Source organism: Camelus dromedarius, chromosome 36 (genome assembly GCF_036321535.1).
Source record: "Camelus dromedarius isolate mCamDro1 chromosome 36, mCamDro1.pat, whole genome shotgun sequence".
Classification (NCBI taxonomy): domain Eukaryota; kingdom Metazoa; phylum Chordata; class Mammalia; order Artiodactyla; family Camelidae; genus Camelus; species Camelus dromedarius.
This window is the reverse complement of record NC_087471.1, coordinates 5,010,295-5,033,975: the sequence shown is the minus strand read 5'-3', so window position 1 is coordinate 5,033,975 and position 23,681 is coordinate 5,010,295. Positions and strand designations below refer to the sequence as shown.

At 56.0% G+C, this 23,681-nt stretch overlaps 2 protein-coding genes across 2 annotated transcripts; one reads left to right on the top strand and one right to left on the bottom strand.

The window, feature by feature from the left end:
• Positions 1–2,316: 2,316 nt before the first annotated feature.
• On the top strand, positions 2,317–5,702 carry NUDT18 (nudix hydrolase 18). The gene is made up of 3 exons (XM_010996171.3): positions 2,317–2,607; positions 3,469–3,682; positions 3,932–5,702. The coding sequence occupies exons 1-3, from the start codon at positions 2,446–2,448 to the stop codon at positions 4,525–4,527; spliced, it is 972 nt and encodes a 323-aa protein (XP_010994473.1). The 5' UTR covers positions 2,317–2,445; the 3' UTR covers positions 4,528–5,702.
• A 725-nt stretch (positions 5,703–6,427) lies between these two features.
• FHIP2B (FHF complex subunit HOOK interacting protein 2B) lies at positions 6,428–20,333 on the bottom strand. The gene is made up of 17 exons (XM_031442252.2): positions 20,220–20,333; positions 16,376–16,454; positions 13,745–13,917; positions 13,042–13,146; positions 12,615–12,737; positions 12,180–12,407; positions 11,877–12,073; positions 11,457–11,565; positions 11,161–11,237; positions 10,607–10,796; positions 9,876–10,021; positions 9,629–9,757; positions 9,379–9,469; positions 9,055–9,198; positions 8,579–8,719; positions 8,264–8,364; positions 6,428–8,060 (listed from the first exon to the last, which is right to left on the bottom strand). The coding sequence occupies exons 1-17, from the start codon at positions 20,262–20,264 to the stop codon at positions 7,922–7,924; spliced, it is 2,217 nt and encodes a 738-aa protein (XP_031298112.2). The 5' UTR covers positions 20,265–20,333; the 3' UTR covers positions 6,428–7,921.
• Between the last annotated feature and the right edge of the window lie 3,348 nt (positions 20,334–23,681).

Below are 23,681 nucleotides of genomic sequence, written 5' to 3'. Positions count from 1 at the left end.
CACCGCTGCCCCACCCTGCCTGCCCGGCCCATTTCTGAGGTTGCCTATACCACCTTCTTGCACACGTGCTCACATGCACATGCCCTGAAATGCCCGGCTCACCCACACCAGCCAGTGCTCTTCCCTCAGTGGGAGTGGAGGACTAGGAGCCAACCTGAAGGAGACCTGCCGTTGCTTCACGTTCTGGAAGTTTCTTTCTCAGCCCCCCTCCCTCAGCTTCTCCAGTTGTCTCAGGGCCTCTCCTGTCTCGGTCTGGCGTGTGCTCTCTGCTTCCCGGCGCCTGGAAGTCTATTTTCTGTTGTACCCCTCAGCCCTCCAAGAAGGCCCCGGTACACCCCCTCGAGGGCCCTCCACCTGTGGGGCCCTTTCACAGTTTACAGCTGGCTTTCAAGTTCCTCACATGCTCCTCATCACAGGGGTGATTAGGGCCACTTAGCAGGAGAGGCGTGCTTTCCCAGCGGTAATGGGGGGAGTGGAGCCGCGGTTTGCTGCAGCCTTTGCTCTTCCAGGCAGTTAGGCTGTCTGGTGTTTATCTTAGGCTGCCTCTGAGGCTCTCAGAGCCCTGCCCAGACATGACCTCACTCTCCCAAATCATCCCTGGGAGGCAGAAAGGAGTCTGGGACCAACGCTGTCCCCACTTCACAGATGGGAAAACCAAGAGCTAAACACACACACACACAGACACACACACACACACACACACACACAGATATACACACAGAGCAAATACGTTGACAAGTTGCTTGGCAGTCCTGCAGGCCTGACTCTCAGTCCTGTGATTTCAGTTGTCTGGAATGTGAGAGGTCTTGGATGGGGTGGGGGCAGCAGTGCTTACCAAGTGCCTCAAAAGACTGTGGGTCCACCGGGGATATCCCCCAGCCTGACATACGGCCCTGCCTCCAGGGAACCTGCAGCCGGGTGAGTGTGTGAGAAGGGCCTAAGGAGGCCCATCCTGTGGCTAGAGTTTGTGAGGGTGAGGTCTTCTAGTCCGTGGCGGCAGTGTAGGCACGCGCCATGAAAGTGGGCCTTTGTCTGGTAACAACAAGGGCTGTGGCCAGGAGGGCCCGACCTGGAGGGTTGGCGGGCTGCCTGGTGATGGTGACCCACGCTGGACAGTCCACAGAGCTCCTCTCATGACGTCTCACCTTCCCGACAGCCCTGGGATGGAAGAGCTGTTAGGAGCTCACTGTACCAGTGAGAAAACAGGCCCACGACTTATTCAGGGCACAGAGCCAGCCAAGGAATGGTGACTGGGCATCCAGCTCCAAGGCTAATGCTTTGGCTGCTCCATCAAGCCACTGTCCCCACCAAAAGGGATGTGCCCAAAGCCAGCAGGAGGAAAAGGGAAGTCTTAACTGAGGAGCTCCGACTTGGCTGCTTTCACAGTTTCTCTCCAGATGGTCCTGCCTTCCTACCCTGAGAGGAAGTTAAAGGAAGCTCTGAAGAGGAAAGGTCAGGCTGGGGGAAAAGAAGGAGTTTGCCAAATCAACCCACACCCCGCTCTCAATGGCCCAGGGCCCTGCTAACTGGGCAGGGGCGTCGGGGAGGACAAGTAAAGACACAGGAGCAGAACCCCGGCCCCTGCAGGGGAGAGAAATGCATGAGAAATGCGAGGGGAAGGTGGCTGGGACACTGCTAAAAGCTAGTCAGGCTGATCCCAGGCCCTCTCTCTGCCCCCAATCCCCATCTCCCATCGCCAGGCACACCTTGACCACCCCAGCTCTGCTCCTTCCCTTCTCTCAGCGCCTGGATCATCTCCTGCCCAAACCAGTCATTTAGCACTTGACTTAGAAGTCAGTTGACTTTCCATTATATGTCTATTCACCTCCCCAAATGGATCCTAATCTCCTCCAAGGCAAGAGCTCACGAGCCACGTGACAGTCAGTACATTCTTAGTAAAAAAAGGCTATTTGGGAAAAATAAAGGCTATTTCGTGCAATGCCGTGGTAAGTTCATGACAAAAGCTGGACAGTGGGTACAAGCCGCAACCCCGGTGACGTCATCGGGCTTGTGACGTCAGTGTCGCTGGCCGCCGTGGCGCTCCGCTGCCTGCGGGCAGGATGACGTCGCCGTCGGAACCCGGGCAGACAAGTGCGCCGAGGGAGGAATTAGCGAAGCTAGCGGCTGAAGACTCCGGGGAGAGGCGAAACCGATGGAGCAGCAGAAGCTGGGCGGGGTCCGCACTGCCGGGGCGGGGCGCCTGGCCCCCTTACGGATTGGTTCCGCCCCGCAGTGACCGACACGCACCAGCCAATCCGGGACAGCCTCGGAGACGCGCAGCCTATCAGCGGCCAGGGCTCGCCGAGCGCTTCCGCGTTCGCGAGCGTGCCCGCTCCAGTCCGCAGGGGGAGGGGGCGAGGCCGATGGGCCCGAGGGTCACCCACGTCCATCCCATCCGGCTCGGCCGGTCTGCGGGGACCGGCCCGCTGCTTCCCAGGGAGCCCGATGGCCTCGGAAGGACTGGCGGGGGCGCTGGCGGCCGTGCTGGGGGGCCGGGGGCTGCGCGTGCAGAGCTGTGACTCGGGGCCGGCGGGGGAGCCGGCGGCGCCCGTGCGGCTGCGGAAGAACGTTTGCTACGTGGTGCTGGCCTTGTTCCTCAACGAGCAGGTGAGCGTCCGCCCGTCGGGCCCACCGCCCGGGCCACCAGAGCACGCAGCCAGCCTCAGTGGGGACAGAGGACCTGCCGGCAATAGCCACCGCTTCTTGGTGTGTGGCTCTTCCCAGTTTTGCAAAGCACTCTCACACTTATATCTGAGCCTTGTGTGGTCCAGCCTGGAGATTGTCCCCATGTACAAAGGAGGAGGCCCAGGAGCCTGTTTGTCTCATTCCACTAGGCCTCGGTTCCTTGAGGGGAGGGCTGTCTTACTCCTTTTCCCCAGAATGTAGCACAGTGCCTGCCACCCCCGAGTCCCATGGGCAGTCACTGTGCAGCCTTTGCTTATACTCAGAACTTCTGACTCTCTGTGTGATGCTGCCCTTTTTCGTGCTGATCCCTGTACAAGTTGCTATAAAAACAGCTGGGGGTGTGGGCAGGGCCATAGGTGAGAGTTGTATGAGCTGAGGGTTGGGCATGTGTCTCAAAGCCTAGACCCCAATGTGAGGACCAGCCACAAGCTGTCAGTAAACCATAAGGAGAGGTGAGAAATACACAGTGACTTACATACACATGAGTCAGTGCAGGACACATGGCGACCCTCTCTGTGGAGCCTGATCCCTGAAGCAGCTCCCAGGAATCTTAGCCTCTTTCTGAAATGGAAGCTCGAATGCAAAGAGAGATGAGTTGCTGAGACAGCTGCAGTGCCCAGATACACAAGGGCCAGCCCCCTGGAGAGCTCAAAAATTTAAGGGTGTCTACCAGGAAGTGGATATTGAGGGACTGTATCTGAGATCTGATCTGGACCGAGGGCCAGTGAAGGCTGCTGTCTGTGCTGATCCTGTGGTGGGTGAGGATCTTCTTTCTCCCCACAGGATGAGGTGCTGCTGGTCCAGGAGGCTAAGAAAGAGTGCCGTGGGTCGTGGTACCTACCTGCAGGGAGGATGGAGCCTGGGGAGACTATCGTGGAGGCGCTGCAGCGGGAGGTGAAGGAGGAGGCTGGGCTGCACTGTGAGCCTCTGACGTTGCTGTCTGTGGAGGAGCGGGGCCCCTCCTGGATCCGCTTTGTGTTCCTTGCCCGTCCCACAGGTACGGCCCATCGGGTGGCATTGTGGGTAGAAGGCCATTGACATTTCCCCAGCTTATCCTTAGGTGAGATGAGCCCCTGATCTGGCTGGCACAAGCCTGGCATCCTGAGATTCCAGCCTGAGGGCTTGACTTGGGGCCTCCTCACTTGGGGTCAGAGCTAGATGCCTGGGTGGCCCTTTACTCTGCCAGGCCCAGCACTTTCTTCAACATAGACCCTTTCCTCCACCCTGTTCCCCACACCTCCCCCAGGTGGAATTCTTAAGACTACCAAGGAGGCAGATGCGGAGTCCCTGCAGGCTGGCTGGTACCCACGAACCTCGCTGCCCACCCCGCTGAGAGCCCATGACATTCTGCACCTGGTAGAGTTAGCCGCCCAGTACTGCCAGCAAGCCAGGCACCCTCTCATTCTGCCCCAAGAGCTTCCCTGCAGTCTGATCTGCCAGCGGCTCGTGGCCACGTTTACCAGTGTCCAGACGGTGTGGGTGTTGGTGGGCACAGGGGGGACGCCTCACTTGCCCATCACTGCTTGTGGCTTCACTCCCATGGAGCAGAGGGGTGGCATCAAGATGGCCGTCCTGCGGCTGCTGCAGGAGTGTCTGACCCTGCACCACCTGGCAGTGGAGACCAAGGGGTTGCTTGGACTGCAGCACATGGGCAAAGACCAAACAGATGGCATCTGCCTGAATGTGCTGGTGACCGTGGCTTTTCGGAATCCAGGTATCCAAAATGAGCCCCCGAAGGTTCGGGGTGAGAACTACTTTTGGTGGAAGGTGATGGAGGAAGACCTACAAAGCCAGCTTTTACACAGGCTTCAGGAATCATCGGTCATCCCAATCAACAGATAGGAGGCTGCCGTCAGCAGGCCAGGAGCTGGGTGTCTGTGCCTCCTCTGAGATGGGCAGGGGGTTGGCAGTCAGAGATCTTGTTGCGTTGGGAGCAGGGCAGTTCTCCTGGCTCCCAGGGGGACTTCCATCTCTCGTCGCCATGGAGCAGGTCTCTTCAGGCTACACCAAAAGGGACAGTGCCTTCAACCAAATAAGGCATCCAGAGCTCAAGGACCGAGTTGCCCTGAGGGCACAAGGAGGGCACGATGACTCCCTAAGGGGATGGGAGGACTTTCTGAACTTGAGGTGGCATCTGCTCTGCATTTTCTGTGCCTGCCTCAGTGAAGGCCTCATCGGGATCTTCAGGCGCTTACAGCGTGGAGGGGGCGCTGGGGGAGGTCATTCCAAGGGAGTGGGTCCCTGGCTGAGTAAATAGGTGTTGCTTACTTTGCCTTCCCACCTAAATGTCTCTGTGGGGAGGACGGGAGCAGGAAGGGGGGCTGCCTCAGTTTGAGAAGCTCCTCTCTTTATCTCACTGACACCACCCAGGCCTTCCCTGACAGCAAGCTGATACTATAGGTGACTGGCGGCTGGCTTCCTTGGTCCACTGCAGCCTCTCCTGCCTCCCAGGTGGGGTGTGACCACATCCCCTCCAAAGTTTGAGCGGTGAGATGGCCAGAAGCTTCGAGGTGGGGAGTGAGGGACCCCACCCCCACCGCCTCCCCGCCTCTCTGCCCAAGGCTTTCCACCTTGAGTGTCTCCATCCCTTCCCTGAGCCACTCTGCTGACCTGGGCTCCTGCCTCTGCCTTGATGCAACTCCAGCCCAAGCCAGACCAACATGTTTCTCCATTTCCCCTCAGCCCAGCTGGATCATGGCAGGAATCTTTTTAAAGAGAACTTTACTAAAATTTAAGGGAAAACCAAAGGAAATGAATGAAGAAAACATAATGTGCCATCACTGCTGGGCACTAGTCATTAACGTAGAGATTCGGTTCTGAGCAGGGAAATACTTGACTGGGCTTCCCTTCTGCGGTAGCTCCACTCTGACGCCGAAGGACCAGGATGTCCTCAAAGGCCCCCTCCCCTGCCTCTCCGGGCTGCCATCCTGGCTTTCTGGCCACTGGGGCTGTGGTAGGAATCCTCTTGTTCCCTCTAAAGACGATCGTCTTCTGAACAACGGAGTCAAAGCCTTTCATTTCGGTTCACTTCTCTCGGTGTCTGGGGGACCCACCGGTCCATATCCACCTTGAAGAACAGTGATCTTTGCTCCCACTACTTGGCCTACAGTGTTTTCAACCCTGGGTGCCCACTAGAATCGCCTGGAGAGCTTTAAAACCAACTCTGGGCCCACCCCCAGAGATACTGATTAACTGGTGGAGGCTGGGCCCAGGCCACTGGTATCTTAAAAAGCCACCAAGTGATTGTGACATTTCCAGGTGAGTGGCACTGATCAGCTCCCTCTCCCCACGCTGTCAGCTTGCCCTGCCCTGGAGTACTCTTGGTGACAACCCCCCCCCCCCGAGGATCTCCACACATGTATATTTAGGGACAAGAGTTTTAAAGTATCAGGCCCACTAACTGTTCACTAAAGCAGCCACACAGCTCACACCATAAACACTGAAGACGAGACATGCACACGGACACTCCAGGCGGCCCATTCCCTCACTGTGTCTCGGGGGCTGCCGGCTCTCGGCTGTAGGCGAGCTGAGCAGAAATAGTGCTGCTTGGCCGAGACAGGCTGGTTCCTGGTTCCTGGCAGGCGCCAGGGAACATCAGATTTGCACTGCCAGAGCCTGTCTCTGTTTACCGCCCCCCCCACACCTCCCCGCTCCACTCCCAAGCTGGGAAAAATGGGCCCGAATTAGCAGTGGAGTCCTGGGGAGAAGGACTCGACGGGTGGAGAAGAGCAGGGCAGCCGTGTCCACGCAACCACACCATTTATTGCCATGCTGACCGGGGCGACGCAGTGTGAGCACCCAAGCACATCGAGGAGGGGAGTGTGTGTGACCCGCGGACGCACGAATGTTTTCTGAATCCAGGAGTCCAGACCCAGCTGGCCCGCTGAGCTCCGCTCCCGTCCCCCACCGACGCCCACGTGTGCGCACACATGCAGGCACATGCCTGGTGTCCTCGGAGCAGCAGTGAAATCCTCCCCAGCTTGGAGGAATGCGGGAGAGGCAGAGGTCACTGAGTTTCCTCTGCTTTCATGTCACCTCTTGGCAACCTGCGGCCTGCTTCTAGAAGCGGCATGGGCAGGAAAAGGAAGCGAAAGGGGCTCTGGCTGCTCCTCCTTGCCCAGGAGCGAAGCCAGCGACTGCAGTTTGCTGAGGTAATGCCTGGCGCCGCCTGTGTTCCTGCAGGTCGAGACAGATTCGGGCCGGGTTGGGTGGCAGCCCTAGCCACAGAGGGCACGCAGGGAGAACGCCACCACGACCAGCTGCCTGCGCCCCAGCCCCTCCTCGCCAGGCCTTGGGGGCCTCTGGCCAGGTGGTCATCCTGGTCTCACCAGAGCTTCCTGCACCCCTGGGAGAGTATTCCATTGAGAACACAGCAGGCAGAAAGCTAAGGGCGAGGCCTGGCCTTTCCCAGTCTCTGAGCCCCTCTGCCCAGGTGTTGTGGACCTGCCGAGACGGGTTCAGAAGGCGCCAGAGAGAAACCAGCTGGAACTGGAGCCTGGCACCCAGCCCCCCAGCTCCCCAGGCCCTCTCCCGCCCTGGCTGCAGTTGCATCAAGCTTCTCATTAGCAGCTGCCCCCGCCTGGGCGCGGAGCATGCTTTGGGCATTTGCCACAAGGCGGCTGGGAATTTTGCAACAGTCTCCACGAGGGTCGAGCGGGAAGAGGGGGCTTCCCCTGCTGTCCTCTGCCCCTTCCCCAAGGGTTAAGCCAAGAAGGCAGGAGAAATGTCAAATCTCAGCAGCGTCTATGGTACCTGGTGTGACAGAGGCAAGGCCATGCCCCCATTCCTCTCGCCTGTGGCCCTGACCAGCTTTGAAGCCATTAGCGCACTGCCCCTCGTGCCCCTGGAATTGAGTCTCAGGCCTTGGCTCTGGCCGCAGATGGCCCATACAGATGGGTGACAAGCATAGAGCACATGAGGGTCAGGGTCTGGGTGCCCACCTGGCCATCACCCAGCTCCCCAGGGAAGACCTGAGGACACCATGCTGCCCAGGAAGCCATCTCTTTTGCTTCTTGGCTTCTGGTACCTCAGAGACCCATGCCTTTAAATCCCATCTGGTGTGGCCAATAGGCCAAGGTCTTCTTGAGTTAACCCAGGAGCAGAAGCCCAGGCCTCCGCATGGGCTGTGGTCCCTGGGATGTAGAGGAGACGGAGCCAAGCCTCCGCCCTGGGAGGAGGGTGGCGGCTCTTGAGCAGAGGTGTGGACAGGAGTGTCCCCTCCCGTCATGCTCCTGGCTCAGACATGCCCTTCCGGGGGTGTGGAGAGGCACAGGTGAGGACCACGTGGGGGGAACTTGACGAACGCGATGGCAGCCAGCTCCTTGCAGAATTCCTCAAGTACTACCACGCCCTGGAGGAGGGTCTGGTGGTCCAGCCTGGGGGAGACAGCACCAGGGTCACAGCATCAGGAATGTGCCCAGCGTGACATCCCATTACCCAGAGGCAGACACTTTCCAAGGAGGACCGGCCTCAGCAACGGGCCCCCCTCTGCCCTCGGCCTGGTGCCTCCCCAACCCGGAAACCCTGCCTTCCCACCCCAGGGCTCCTCCTTGGCCACCCACTTCCCTCGGTTACTTACTGCTCCCCGGGGACCTGGCCCATCAGCTGCCTGCGCACCAGGAGCAGTTTGCCTGGGAACTGGGGCACTCTCTGAATTCTCTGCATCAAGTCCCCAATCACCTAGAGCAGGAACAAGAAGGGACTGAGGGGAAGACCAGCGACACGGCCGCTGGGTCCCTGGCTCTGCCGCACCATGGGACAGGGGCAGAACCTGTGTATCCCCTGGCGCTGGCAAGGGTGCCCACTCCTGCAGCCCCCAGCCCCCCATTCGGTCCCCCTCCCTTCATGCCCCCTGCCCCAACTGGCACGCTTCCTCCAGCCCGGGCATCCTTACCCTGACGAGCACAGAGAACAGGCTCCTGCAGCCAGGGGCCAGGCTGATGTAGGGATCCAGGAGGTACTCGTGGATGAGAGGGTGGGGGAAGAGGGCGAGCCGGGACAGGACTGAGGTCACCTGCAGATTCAGGCTGTAAGGCTGTGGGGAGCAGGGTGGACAAGCTGAGGGCTGGCAGAGGTGGGTGAACATTTTCACACCCCCCCTGCAAGGCGCCTGGCCAGTGTGGATGTGTGGGAGACGTGTGGGAGACGCACGTGATGTGTGTGTCATGGATTCCCTGGGGCTGAGGGCCAGGACATGTTAGGGCGTGTGGGGCAGAGGCGAGACGGGGCTTCCCGCCTGGGGATAAGTAGGGGCTGAGGTGGGTTGTGAAGCTGGAAAACGGACCACTGGACCCCCATGGCTGGGCCCTGCTTTCCCGAAGGACTCCAGAAGCCCTCACCGTGTGGCTGGCATCCAGCCCTGTTGGCTACCTGGTCTAAAATCCGGGACATGCGGTCAAAGAGCATTTGGAGGAAGTGACCCTCGAAGAAAGGCCGTTCGGGCTCATGGGGGTCCAAGGGTGGGGGACCCAGTGGCCAGCCCCAGGGCGCGACTCGGGAGCTGCACTCCTGGAACTGAAACAGGCGGGGAGAGTTGAGGAAGCAGGCCGGGTGGTCAGGAGGCACCAGCAGACAGAGGGAGCTGCGCGGGCAGGCGGGGCTTGGACTCCTGGCCAGAGCTGGGAGCACCCCAGGCAGATCACAGATGCAGAGTGCATTAGCTCCGTGCTCTGAGTGGCGAGGTCTTACACTCACCAGTCCGTAAGCATCGTGGACGTACGTGTCGTATCCGGTCTCCTCCAGGAAAGCCGAGGTCTTGGCTTCCTCAGGAACAAGGCAGAGGAAGCTGAGAAACAGGACCCTAGGTGTGGAGGGGCCTCACCTGGGCCGCCCGGCTCCATCTCCAGCCCCCTGGGAACACCCCCTCCCAGGCTGCCCCCCATCAAGGGTGTGGCCAGAGATGGAACAAAACTCAGGTGGCCCAGACTTCCTGACCTGCCCCTACCTGTTGACGATCTCGGTCACCGCAGTTTTGCCATCGGGGTTGGTGGCAGGGGCAGGGGGAGGCTTTGTGGAGGGTTGAAAGCTGGAGTTGAGAAAGCCGTCTGTGAAGTAGGGGTCCTCCTCCAGATCCCTGTGCCAAGGCAGACAATCATGGCACCAGTAAACGGGGGAACCGGTGTGGGGTGCTGGGGGGCAGAGGAAGTTCCCGAGCAGCCTGAGGACTCCCAGAGACACCGAGTTTCACTCACAGGGTGTCCTCGTAGCTCTCGGGCTCAGGTGAGCCCCGGGCCACGTAAGGGCGGCCCTCCAGGTGACACAGGACCAGGCTGCGGACGATGTGCTCGTGGGGCTTCTGGAGCAGCTCCTCAAACAGCCGCAGTGTGGCGCTGCTGATCTGGGGCAAGAAGGGGTCAGCAGGACACCCCCTTCCCATCCTGGCTTCTTGGGGTGCCAGGGAACTGCTCACCCAGATGAGAAGAGTCCCCTCAGGGTGGGGGGGGTCACCTCCCCCGGCCAGGGGCTAAGGCGGCAGGTTTTGGGGGGAGCAGATGGGTGCTGGCCCAGGAACCGGAAGTCTGGCTGGTCCCGGTTCCGTTACTAATTTGATGTGTGGTATCGGGCAAGCCAGTGGGCTTCTCTGTGCCTTGGTTTCCATGTCTGAAAAATGGAACACCGGCCTCACCTACCCCACAGTGGCTGTCAGCCTCAAACAAGGCAAATGAATACAAAAAGAGTTTGCAAAATAAAAAATGCCATCACATGGGATCACAGAAAATTGCTGTGTGACAAAAGCAGTTTGGCTTCTAATCACCAGGTCACTGCTATTTTTTTTTTTTCTTTCCCCAGTAGGGGCTTGGGTTTGAATGCCTCCAAGGTAGAACCACCTGGAAAGCTAATGAAAAGGGGAAGGAGGGCTCAGGAAGTCCCCTGGGCAGGGCGTGGAGGGGAGCAAGGAGAGAGGAGGGCCCTCCCACCTCACCTCATCAGAGAGGTGGTCGCAGTGCCTGATGAGGTGGGCACACAGGGTGTGGGGGCTGTCCTCAGGGACTGCAGGCTGCTGGTCTGTGCCCAGGAGGAAGGCCACGGCCTCTCCCAGCAGCCCAGGGGAGCGAAGCTGGCGCAGCATAGCTGTGAGCAGGGCGGTGGCGGTCAGGACGCTCTGTTCAGACCTACCGGGAGAGCACACTGAGCCAGGCAGGGGAGAGACACTGGGAGCAGGGAGTGAAGGAGGAGGGTGGTGGCAGGCAGAACCCTTTCCTGGCTTCCTTACATCTTCGGCTGGTATTTCTCTGCTCACTCCCCATCCCTCCTGAGGTCCGGAGGCCAAGGGCAGGAGGCCTTTGTTAGCCCACGTGGCTCTGAGCCACCGATGTGTGTATAGGGGGGCCAGCATGGCAAACATCAATGATGGAGCCCATAGACTCCCGTGACTCTGGCCAAGGCGGTCCCTGGCCTCAGGCACAGGAAGGGGCCTGGTGGAGTGGGCGGTTTGCCCAGACCAGGCCACGCCCGAGGGAACTGGACATCACTTACACATGTAGGAGCTGGGGCTGCAGAATCTCCACGAATAACTTCTCAGCCACAGCCTTTGCCAAGGCATCCGAAACCACCTGGGTGCCAAAGAGCACGTCTTAAACACATACTTCTGTCAACGATTTTCCACTAAGACATAGCTGTGACCTTGCACAGTGCCTAACGCAACAGGCAGAGAGGGTCCCTGCTGATGCCAGGGCCCCGCCCAACTCCTCAGAGACCCCCTGGGTTCTCGAGGGAGCAGCGTGAAGTGGGGGACACCCTCAAGAGCCCTGTCGGTGCCCAACCCTGCTCACCGTGTGCGCCTCTGTGATGAGGTGGTCGCAGTAATCGAACCAGCCCAAAAAGGCAGCCAAGGCCTCCTTGCCAGGGAAGGAAGCCTCATCGGACGGGGCACTGGGTAACCTGAGGGCGAGTGAGGGAGGTCTGTGAGGCCCGCTTCAGGTACATCCTGGAAGCTGGGCCCTCCTGTCCTCTGCCCTGCAACCTCTGATGCTGGGGGTCAGTTCTACTGGGGGCTCTGAAGGCAGAAGCCAAAGTGATGCTTTCCTGGAGTGCAAGACGGTCCTGGGGCATTGGCTGTAACCTCAGGAAGAGGGTGGCCAGCAGGGGTCCCCATCCCCCCAGAAAACAAGAGGAGCCACCACCAGAAAGATGACAGGCAGGGCTTCTGGCCACTGAAGATGGGGCCCAGCCCTCCCTGGCCCAGCGCCTACCTCCAGCTAATGCCCTCTAAAGCAGCGATGTCTGCGGGGTCCAGGAAGGAGGGCAGGGACTGGTACAGCTGGCAAAGGTGCTCGACGACGGCCGGGCAACAAGGGCTGCTCTGCACCAGGTAGGTGGCGGCGGCCTGGGAAGCCACACTCACCAGGAGCAGCAGGTTCTCCTGGGCCTTCAGAGCCACCCGACCTTTCTAGGGGATGAGAATACAACTTCAGGGACAAGCAGCTGAACCCCCAAGCGCCCTCCCAGTCACTCACCCTCCCCGTCCCCACCCACCACGTCTCGGCAGCCAGCACCTTGCTCTTGCACAAGCCAATCAGGGAGGTGATCAGGTTGCTCTCCCCAATCCCCCCATTTGGTTCCTCAGTCTCAGCAGGTGGCTGGGTGCTCAAGACCCGGGCCCCACAGGGACCCCCGTCAGGAGCCTTGCTGTGGGGGTGATCCTTGTCCTTGACGCTGGCTGCCTCTTTGGGCAGGGTGGCGGCCTCTCTGGATGCCTTCTTCTTACTGACAGTCTTTTTACCCTGCAAGGGAGGTTGGCTGAGACCAGGCCATGGTGCAGACCATTCCCCATGATGGCCCTGGGGAGTACAGGACGTGCTGGCTGCCAGGGCCTCAGCGTTGAGCTGGAGGACCTCCCCGGTACCTGCTCCGTCCTACTTTCTCAGAAGGGCCACCGGGCTTGCCCTGGGGTCTGAGCCCTCCTGCTCCTGTTCCCCAGAGGCGCTCACTTCCAGGATGTACGTGAGCAGGGCTGGATCCTGCTGGATCTTGGAGCAGAGGACGGTGGTGAACTGCACCTCCTCCTTCTCTGTGAAGGATCCAGGAACTGTCCCACCAAGTCGGAGAAGTTTCTGGAAGGGGGGCAGGACAGAGACAGAGGGGAATGGAGTGGTAGGGAAGAGAGGGGAGAATGGGGTGGGGGGGAGAAAAAAAAACCATGCACGGCCATGGGTTCAGACTCAAACCTGCTGCACAGTGGGGGCAAAGGTCCTGATGGAGGAGCTGCTTAGTGGGGCTTTCTTAAGAGTCTCAAAGGGTGGAGTGTTTTTGAGAAGAAAGTTTTGGTGCCTTGAGACTGGCCCTAGAGCACCCCCTAGCTTTTCTGGAAAGCATGGCCCTCACCCCGAGACACCCCTTGGCTTCTGGGCCTCTCACCTGCACAGGCCTGTGGACGTTGAGGTAATGCAGGAGTGGGTGCTGCACCTGGGCCAGAACCTTGCTGAAGAACTGGAGCACCTGCTGCCGCATGCCTGGCGGGTACTGCGGGGTCGGGGACAGAGTGTCCAGCAGGCAGGCGGCGAGGCCACGCCCCCGCCTGCGCGCTCCTCCCCTCACTGCGCGGCGCAGCGCGCGGAGGGCGCCTTCTCCACAGGCCGCCTCCCCCACCCCGACCCCTCCCACGAAGCTGGCCTCCGCTGCGCTGCCAATCCCCCTTCCTGCTTTATTTTTCTCCATAACGTTGTCTTTATTGACCTTACTATATGTGGCCTCCTTTGATTATCCTGCCTCTCCCTGCTAGAATTTTTGTGTGTTTTAATCACTACCTGGTCCCCAGCTCCTAGGACACAGTCTGGCATGTGGCTGGGCCTCAGTACATCTTTGATGAATGAGAGCGGACTGAACGAAAGGGAGCAAGTCCTCAACCCGGAAGACAGAACCGCCACCCAAAGCAAATAAGCAAGGGCCAGAAGCCTCAGGGAGGTGGTGGGGCGCTCTGAGACAGCCTCAGTGTCCCTGCCCCCAGCTAGCCCCTGACTCCGCCAGCGTCGGGACTAGGAGGAGCACTGGTAGAAGGGCCTGGAACCCAGGGGCCCCGACTCAGGTGGAAGGTTCCAGAGGCACCCAGGGTCCTGCCCACCTCGGCCTTGCCCAGCGTGCACAGGGTCTCCAGGATCTTGTGCTGCAGCAGGTACTCCAGACAGGGCCCCGCCGCGCCCGCCGCCGCCTGCTGCCTCTCCTCGTACACCAGGATGTCCAGCATCTGCTTCAGCCTCCAGGGAATGTCCGTTTTCTTGGCCGGGGTGTTTTCATCTAACAAGATCCAGGAAACAAGGTGAGTGGGGTGCAGAGGGGCCCTCTGGCTTGATGGGGTCAAGCCCATGGGGCCTAAGTGGTGGGGCAGAGACGGAGGGCAACCTGGAGGAGGCCAGGCTAACCATTTCCTTTAAAGACCAGAGGAAATGGAATTTAACAGTTGATGCCTCTCTGGTTAAAAAGACAATAGAAGCAACAGGGATGGGCCTAGAGATTATCATACTGGGTTCTGTAAGACAGAGAAAGATAAGTATTATATGATATGTTTATATGTGGAATCTAAAAAAATGACACAAATGAACTTATTTACAAAACATAAATAGACTCACAGACATAGCAAACAAACTTATGGTTACCAAAGAGGAAAGGGGTTGGGAGGAATAACTTAGGAGTTTGTGATTAGCAAATACAAACTATTATGTATAAACTAGATAAACAACAAGGTCCTACTATATAGCACAGGGAACTATATTCAATATCTTGTAATAATCTATAATTAAAAATATGAAAAGGAATATATATATATGGATAACTTAATCACTATGCTATACACTAGAAACTAACACAGCATTGTAATTCAACTATACTTCGATACAAAAAAAAAAAAAAAAGTTAAAAAAAAAGACAAAAGACCTTCTAGGTGAGGCCCAGGAGATAGCCCTCTGATGGAGAATGTGTGCAAGCCCTAGCACTTTATCAGAGGAAAGCAGCATCCTTTTTTCTCTGAACTCTGGGGCCTGCAGAAGGGTATTTGCTGGGGCTGCAGGCCAGCTCTGCGCCTGAGTGAGAAGCTGAGGGCTCAGAGGGTCTCTGTCATATAATTTAGAAGCTGCCTTTGAGCATTTTCCTAACAGATAACCTCCTGGGGCCTTTTATGTCCCTTTGACACTCATGGAAGGCAAAGAAAAAAAAAATCCATGCACTACCATGGGATCAGACTCCAACCCACTGCATGGTGCCAAGGTCCTGATGGAGAAGCTGGTTAGTGGGGTTTTCTTAGTCAGAGTCTCAGAGAGTAGAAGAGTATTTTTATAAAGAAAGTTTTGGTACTTTGGGACTGGCCTTGGAGCACCCCCAGCTTTTCCTGAAAGCACAGACACTTGAGCAAGGCAGCTCACCTCACCCACCCCTGTACTTCTGGTCTAGGAGTCAGTCTGGAAATCAATGTGAAGTCCCAGGTGGACCTCAGGCAATTCTAGAACTTTTCCTAGTCTTCTGGTAGATGGGGACTCCCTGTCAAGAGATCTTCAATCTAAAAAGTGCAAACTCCCAGTTATAAAATAAGTCCTGGGGATGTCACATACAGTGTGGTGACTACAGTTAATAATACTGTACTGTGTATTTGAAAATTGCTGTCAGAGAAGATCTTAAAAATTCTCATCACAAAATAAAGATTACAGCTGTGTGTGGTGACAGATATTAACTAGACTTGTGGTGGTGATCATGTCACAATACATCCATATATTGAATCAATATGGTATACACCTGAAACTAAAATAATGTTGTATGCCCTTATATCTCAATTAAAAAAAAAAAGATCTTCAGTCTAAAGCAGTTGTTCTCAACTGGGGGTGATTATGCCAACAGGGATATTTGGCAATGTTTAGAGAGACATTTGTGGTTATCACGATGGGGAGGGGTTGCTACCGACATCCAGTGGGGAGAGGCCAGAACTGATGCTAAACATACAGTGTACCCCTGCAGCTCCCCACAACAAAGAACCATCCAGCCCAAATGTCATCAGCGCCAAGACTGAACAGAACGCTCAGATGGTCCCTCAGAGTGTATGAAGACCACTTTTTAATTTCTTATGTTGGCTCAGGCTGGAAATTAAGCCTTTGGGAAAGGTGTAGGCTGGAATCAAACCCCAGTCTGAACTCCAGAAGGTGGAATGGAAGGCATGCAGGAAAGGTTACCAGGCAACCAGTAGGCCTCCACCAATCCCAGAATACTGACCACAAAGCAACCAATGAGATTCTGTCCCCTCAGTGAGTGATCCTGATGGGCCCAGATGACCCAAGGCTTCGGCTCTCAGTGTCAGTGGGGAGAAGGACCAGGCACATTACATGCCTTGGTTTCTGTTCATTTCCTACCCTCTAAGCTGGCTTAGGGAAAAGAGGAAATTTATTCCATTTCTTTAATCAGTACGCCCTAGGCACAGGCACTTGGGGGCTGAAGGCCTGGACACTCTGTCCAGCTAGGGGCTGGGGGCAAGTGGCGCTCAACCTCTGTCTTGCAGAGTCAGGCCAGTGAGACCCCAGTCTCCATGGCCCACTCCTACCTCACAAGCTCCTCTCCCAGAAGGTCAGGGTGGGGCAGCCTCCACTCTGAACTCCCGGGCAATGGATGTCACCTTCCCCAGGACATCTGCAGCTCTGTGCTGCAGGGTAACCCCACTCACACCTTCCTCCCTGCTCCCTCCAGGGATCCCGGGCCGAGGGAGAGCAGGTCCCACCTGTGCTTTCGATGTAGTAGTTCGTGATGCCCTTCCAGTGCTCCACGAAGGCCTCCAGCAGGTCAATGCTGGGCTCCCGCTGCAGAGAGAGCAGACACAACCTCACTCATCAGAACGGACCCGCCCCCGTCTACTAAGTGTTGGGTGGGAGCTGGGCCTTGGGGAGCCTCCCATGGCGGCTGTGATCCTGGGTTCTCAAAAGGAATAGTAACACATTTTCTCCAGGACACTTGCACGTTGTCTTCGTAGCTGCCAGCAATCTCCTGGCCCCTCTCCCCAGACCCCCCTCCCTCCTGCAAAGGCTGTGCTCCTGCAACATGTCATAACTCTATACTCCGTCCCAGAGCGGCTGAGACTGTTGATGGGGGAAACAGACACAGAAACAGATCGTTTCCATACAACATGGTTATGCTACAACAGAGGCACATAGGGCAGAACACTCCCAGAGCAGTAAAATCAAAATGATGCAGACAGAAAAAGTGACAAAGATTTCAGCTCCCCCTCAGTCTGAGAGTCTGAAAATCTGTGTTGAAGGCCATGACAGCTCAGTTCGGCCAGATGGATAACGTCAGCAGGATATTAAGAAAGCACTTTCCTTACAATGTGCATCTTCTGTCCAAGCCTGCAGTTCGTGCACCCCTAGTGCCTCTTAGCTCTGCTCCTATCCACGTCTCTTCTGGCTCCTTCTATGTCCCAGGCCCCAGGAAATTCTCATCGGCTGTGAATAATTCCCAAACCTCCCCTCTTTCCATTTCCATGCCCTGGCTGGAACCAACCTTGAACTGGTAATCACCACTTTCCCTGAAAACTTCTCCAAAAAAGGCATTTCTTCTCTTTTCTTGCAGAGTGAATGGTTGCAGGAGAAAAACACATAATCCAATAGTCCCTACCCACAGTGCTCATTCCTACCTCTCTCCTCTTTTCACCCAGGGGGTCCCATATCCCCCTACACTCATCTCTGTCCTACCAGTCTTCAGTGAGGTCTGGCTCAGAGCCACCACCTCCATAAGGCCGTCCAGGGTCCCTGGACGCATCTGTCTGTAACTTCGCGTTTTACTGCACCACAGAATGGAGGGTCTCCTCCTTACATAATTCACTCAATAAGCACGTGCTGAGTGCCTACGGTGTACAAAACACCATGCTGGATGCTAGAAGCCACACAAGGATGTCTAAGGCCCAGTGCCCCAGAAACGTGCCGTGAAGGGGAAGAGAATATAAAACTGCGCTGACTAGCTCAACCACAAGAAGCAGTGTGAGAACGCAGGGGAGGTAGAGAGTGACCTCTGGGCTAAGAAGGGTTACTCCTAAGGAGCCGGAACAGAGAGGCTTTACTGAGGTCATGCCGGAACTAAAACCTGATGAGCTGGGTCCGATTTCAACAATTAGAGATGTAGGAGAGACATTTCCTGCAGAAGGACCTTTGCAAAGTATGTCTGGGGCAAGGATGGATTGACGAGTATGTGAGGCCTTGAACGCCAAGCCAAGAAGTCTTTGCTTTTTTGTTGTTTTTTTGCAGACATTCTGACAGGTCAGTGACATCTTCTAAGCCGTGTCAGAAAGAGTCATCATGGGGTTGTATGTAGGAGACAGAACAGAATGAATGACAAGAAGAGGAAGCAATAACACTGAATCAGAGGCCCTCATATACTTGCCCTGCTTTGGCTGCCCAGGCAATTTTGTCTTCTTTCAAAGTTAGCTGTGGGGGCCACGACCCTTCTTGGAGTGGCACCTCCTACCAAACACACTGTCCATACAGAGTGACTGCATCTTATCACGTTCTACATGACACTGTAACTGCTGGGCGAGCAGTCATCTCTCCTAGGAGACCGTGAGCTCCCTGAGGGCCAGGGTTCTGTGTTTATATAATATAAACTCTGCCTGCCCCTAAAGGGCTCAGCACAGACTGCCTACTCATTGATATTTACCAAATATCTCAGCAAACTCCTTAAGTCCTTCCCATAGTTCCTTGTCTCTTGGAAAGCCCTTTCTCTGACCCTTGACCACACTTCAGTCATCTCACAAGTCAGTGATGGGATCTCATCTATCCTCAAAATGCATTGATAGTCTCCTAAAACCTTAAGCTGGGCTTACCCAAAAGAACACTCCAGGAAAAAAAGGAGAAACAGGAGAGTAAAGATTAGCCAAAACAGGCCATTGGAGTGAAGAAAGCAGGGGATAATGTTCACCTGAATCTATTATTAGCTACTATAACACCAGACCAAAGAAATTGTACCAAATGATTTATTTTTAAAGATACTGTTTTCAAGAATAACTGTCAAGACTGTTATTCTGTTTTGTCAGAAGAGGGCAGGAAGGAGCACTTTTCCTCCTTGACAAGGGGTCAAACAACTTGCCAGGGGTTTTAACCTGGTGATTCAGCCCAGGGAAGACTTACACCCAAGAGGTGGGGGTGGAAGGGAAAAGAGGGGTTCCCATCTCTCCTGGCAGTCACATGGGGCCAGCCAAATACGTTGTATACTGATTGGCCTAAGATCACCTGCCGAAAAAGATCTCCCTTGACCACCGAAACCTCCTCCAACCACTGACACAGAAATTCCCACGCTGGAAACATCTGAAATACACTTCTCAGGGCCAGGGTCCTGTCTGCCCTGCCTACCCACCTTGTGTATGGAGCTTTGTCTGGGAGTTGTGACGAAGTGCCAGGTTACTTTCTAAGAGGGCAGCTCTCTCGATGGGGGACAGGGAGGAGGGGACGAGAGATCATTTTGGAACTCCCTCCTGAAGCAGGATGGCCCGAGGCCCCTGACTTCAGCAAGAGCAGGGCTGGGGCAGCTGGAGGAGCGGAAGGAGCTTTTTCACTTTCTTCCCAAGTCTGCTTAAGGCTGAGGCTGTTCTCATTCATAATAAGCTCTGATGGAGGGTGTGTGTTGGGGAGGAAGGGGATGGAAGCCAAGGTTGTTTCTCTTGAGAACATTTGATACACTAAACTGATCAATTAGGAGGAGGGCTTATACTATGAGACAAAAGAATTAACTTTACTGGCAGGTTCTTGGCAGGGTTACTTTAACTGGAGGGCACCCCGCCTACCCTATCAAAACGGCACTTTTATCTTGCCGAATGAAGAGAGGAGCCGTGGGCGCCTCGGACCAGCCTTCAACGCCAACAGAAAATGGCAGAAACGCAAACTCCTCTTCCCCGCAGGCCGCCCCGGGCCCCACCGGGGCTGGCCTCTCCCAACTCAAGGTCAACCGGACTCGGACTGGCGTGGTGTTGAGATAACATTCTGGAAACTGCGCTCGTACCCTGCAGAAGGCTATTTCCTGGGCCAGGCGCTCCACACCCACCCTAGACTGTATCCGTAGCCTTCCTGGGGACTTGGCCAGTCCGGGCCTGCACGTCCCAAGTCCTGAGTAAGGTCCTGGAGTCGCCTCGGGGCTGGGAACCAGGGGAAGGGGCGGCTATTTTTTTAAGCCCAGGTGACCAGGAAGGGAGGAGCGTGGGGGAGCAGGAAGGCAAACAGGATGGGGGAGGGGACTGGGGGGGAATTTTGGGAAGAAACTATTGGGTGACGAGGGCGCACTCAGCCCAGAGGAGTTTGGGAACTGGGAGAGACTCGGGGAACCGGAAAAATAAACAGGAAGCAATCCGGGGAGGAAGGCTAGGGACTGGAGCGACCCGGAGGGGAGCTGGGAACAGGCGCGATCCGGAAAGAAGCAACCGGAAGCCGGGAGCGGGGCGCGGGGGTGGGAGGGACGCCGCGGCCCTGGTGGGGGTCCCTTCCCGAGGCCGCCCGCCCGCCCGCCGGCTCCTCCCCCGGCCCCGCGCCCGCCCTTCCGGCCCAGGCCCGACGCGCCCCGGTTCTCCCCCCCTCGCCCGGCCTCACCGCCCCCACGGCCTCCTGCAGCAGCGCCCCGAGCCGGCTCAGCATGACGGCGGCCCGGCTCCCGGCTCCCGGGCAGCGGCGGCGGCGGCGGCGGCGGAGCTCCCCAGCGCAGGCGGCGACCCGGAGGCGCGGCGAGGGAGGCGGGGCCCCGGCCGCCCCGCCCCGCAGCCCCCGCCCGGCCCTGCCCGGGGTCGGAGAGCGGACGCGGCCCGGCCTGATAGCGAGGGGTGGCCCTCCGGAGTCCCGGGCGTCCGCAGCGCGGGGGCAGGGTCAAGTCCAACGGGGTCCCTTGGGGAGCCAGGTGGCAGCGAGCGAGCGACCCTTAGAGAAGGGCGAGTGGGACCAGGCAGGATTTTCCCATGAGGAATGAGGGTTTATGGGTTTTGGAAGTCTCAATACTTCTCTCGTGGGACCCTCCCATCATATGATGTCAGAAATACATTTTTGAAAATACGACTGCCCTGTGCTCGGGAAGAATCTCTATTCCTGGGGGCGGGGGTTGGAGGTGGGAGATGGGGAATGGGCTTTGAACTGGCAGAGCCGGCTGCTCAAAGGCCCCCTCCCTAAGGCCCCAGCTTTGGACATTCTCAGAAGCCCTGCTCTGGCCGAGGGTTCTGCCCCCGACACCGGAGACCCACCTTCTGTTGTTTCCTTGGTGCGGCTAGAAGGGCAAACCGGGGCCAGTTGTGACTTCCCCCACCTCCCGCCCAGCACAGCAGCTACTGGTCACTTGTGGCTGTCCGGCCATGAAACGTACTAACTCTGAGATGTGCCGAAAACAGTACAAAGGAGAAAATGTAAAATAGTCACTAATGATATTTTACATGTTGAAATATAAGCTATTAGATAAGTTGAGTTAACGAAAGTATAACATAAAAATTTCACTTGTTGCTTGTTACCCTAAGTGGATGCAGTTCTGGTCCAGAGGTCCTGCAGAGGCAGCCACAACTCTTTGCTTTTATAGCTGCAACAGGGAAAGAGACAGAAGGTGGCTCTCCCGTGCTGGGGGGGCACACTGGGAAAATGACACCCAAGAATTACACAGGCAGAACCCTCACCCAGAGCAGGGCTTCTGGGAATGTCCAAAGCTAGGACCTTAGGGAGGGGACTTTCTAGCAGCCAGCTCTGCCGGTTCAAAGCCCATTCCCCATCTCCCACGTCCAGCTCCCAGGAGTGGAAAGAGATTCTTCCAGAGGACAGGGCAGTCATCTGTTCAGAATGTGTTTCTGCTGACCTCCGACACCATATGATGAGAGGGTGAGGCACTAGGGGTCCCACTAGGGAAATGGGGTAGCCCTTGTCCCAGAACTGAGGACCTGGAGCTGTGGGATCTTGGCTCAGCCTTTTGGGCCCCATTCACCAGTGGGACTGTGGCCCAGGAGGCAACGCCTGCCCACAGTAGCCCACGTGCCGTGGAGCGGAGCCTGCAGTCCAGACCCACCGGAAGGCCAAGGTTCGGCCGAGCCCAGGCTGAGCTAGTATTTGGATCTTAGTTCTCTGGCAGCTGCTTAGGAAAATAGATGTTTTTGACTGTTCATCTGCAATCAGACCCTGGTGAAGAGCCTGTGGGAAATGAGAGGAGGCTTTTAAGCCAAAAAGTATAAGAACGAAAGGAAGAAACAAATCTGTTCTGTGTATGGGGAAGCAGTCTAGTCCATCACTGTTTTCTGGGTCTCCTTCCTCATGGGTAAAGGAAGCAGGCTGGATGGACTAAATCTGCTTTTTTTCCCCCTCAATATGTTTCAAGGAACTGTAGGTATCAGGGAAGTGTATAAGGAATTCGTAATCTTTCATTTGGTTTAACTTTTTAAATTTTATTTTAAAAGCTCTAATAAAAGTCAGCGGACACACTTATATATGTGTTAGAGCCCACTGACGTATTTAAACTCCGCTGCCAGGTTAGCTGTTTGGGAGAAGATGTTTGAATAAACCTCTCCTCCTGTCAGCGTAATGAGGGTAGAAGTCTGTTGCAGAATGATCAGTTTGAAAGAGCAAGTCACTAAGTTCAGATTCAAAGAGATAGGACTTCGATGCTGCCGCTCAAGGGGAGGAATGTGAACAAACTTGTGTGTGTTTTTAAACCACCACAATTTTGTAACTACTTATCTGTGTGATTCAGGCTTTTCCCGATACTATGCAATTAAATGTGAGAGTAAATTAGATCCTGCACTGGGTGAAAAGGCAGCTATGATATACTTATATATAACCCCTGAGTTAAAATGTTTATATTCATCAAATAGCTTCTTTGTTCTCATTGATTGATTCCATAATAACTATAAAATTCAACTTATAAAGGCATTTTAATTACTAATAGTAAGCTCTAATTTAAAAAAAAAGGATTTGCTACTAAAAAGGTTTGGAAACCACTGGACTAAGTAATCACCAAGATTTTGTTCTGGGACAGACCTCCACTTTGATCCACTCTAAATTCTAAGGAACTTAAAGTCCTTTAGGACTTGGCTTCCAGTCTGCGCCCACCACAAACACTTCCCAGTGGATTCCTTACACTGGTGCTCAGCAACCTGGGGCTGCTGCACGGGGTGCAGTTCTCGTCCACGCTGTTTCCTTCATCCTGGAATGGGGTTAAGCCCTCCAAACCTTTGCTGAACACCTATCCTGGGTCTGTGTATGGAGACAATTCCTCTGTCTGCTGCCCCTGGAGAGGCAACTGTCTGTCCTGGGAAAGTCCCAGGTTAGCAGTCAAGAAACTGGATTGTGTGTTCCCAGTCTGCGCTCGTCAGTTGCACGTAACTTCAGGCTTCAGATGACGTATCTCTATTCCACGATTTTCTCATTCTCGAAAAGGATTAAACGGACTTGTGCCGTTGACCTCATAGGTCTGTTGAGAGGACCAAACAATGGGTGTAATGGAACTCCCACAGTTTAAAATAATCGTTCCCACTTGAGCGATTCTTATCCACTTTGCTTTTGTTGCAGTGAGAGGGGCTAGAAACTCGTTCCGGGGCAGCAGACTTGACTTCAGGAGGCAGCTCCAGGCTTGGGTTCACATGCAGTGCCCCCTCTGACGTACCTCTTCACGCGCCCAAACCAAGGTTCTGTTCAGGCCAGGTGAGCGGGCCCCACCAGCACCCACATCTAAAGTCCTTCTGATCTTTGCATCCAGTTGTCACCCCCTCCACCCACATCAGCACCATGCGTACTCCCCCTGGGAGGTCCTGCCGAGTCAGCTGAGACTACCTTACTCTGCTCCCTCAGCCCCCACTTGACCCTCGCTCCTGCTAGAGTTCATCCATCATGTCTCCAGCCCTTAGTTTTCCCTGCCTGATCCTGGACAGTTAGCTCACCGCCCACGCGTACACTGTTGACCTTTCCTGAGTGTTTGGCTTCTCCATTGAACCGTGAGTGTCACAAGCCCAGAAGGCTACAATCATGTCCACTGTTGATGACCCTGACTGCCAACGGGAAGCCTTTAGGGCCTCAGGGGAGGACAGAGCCTTTTCC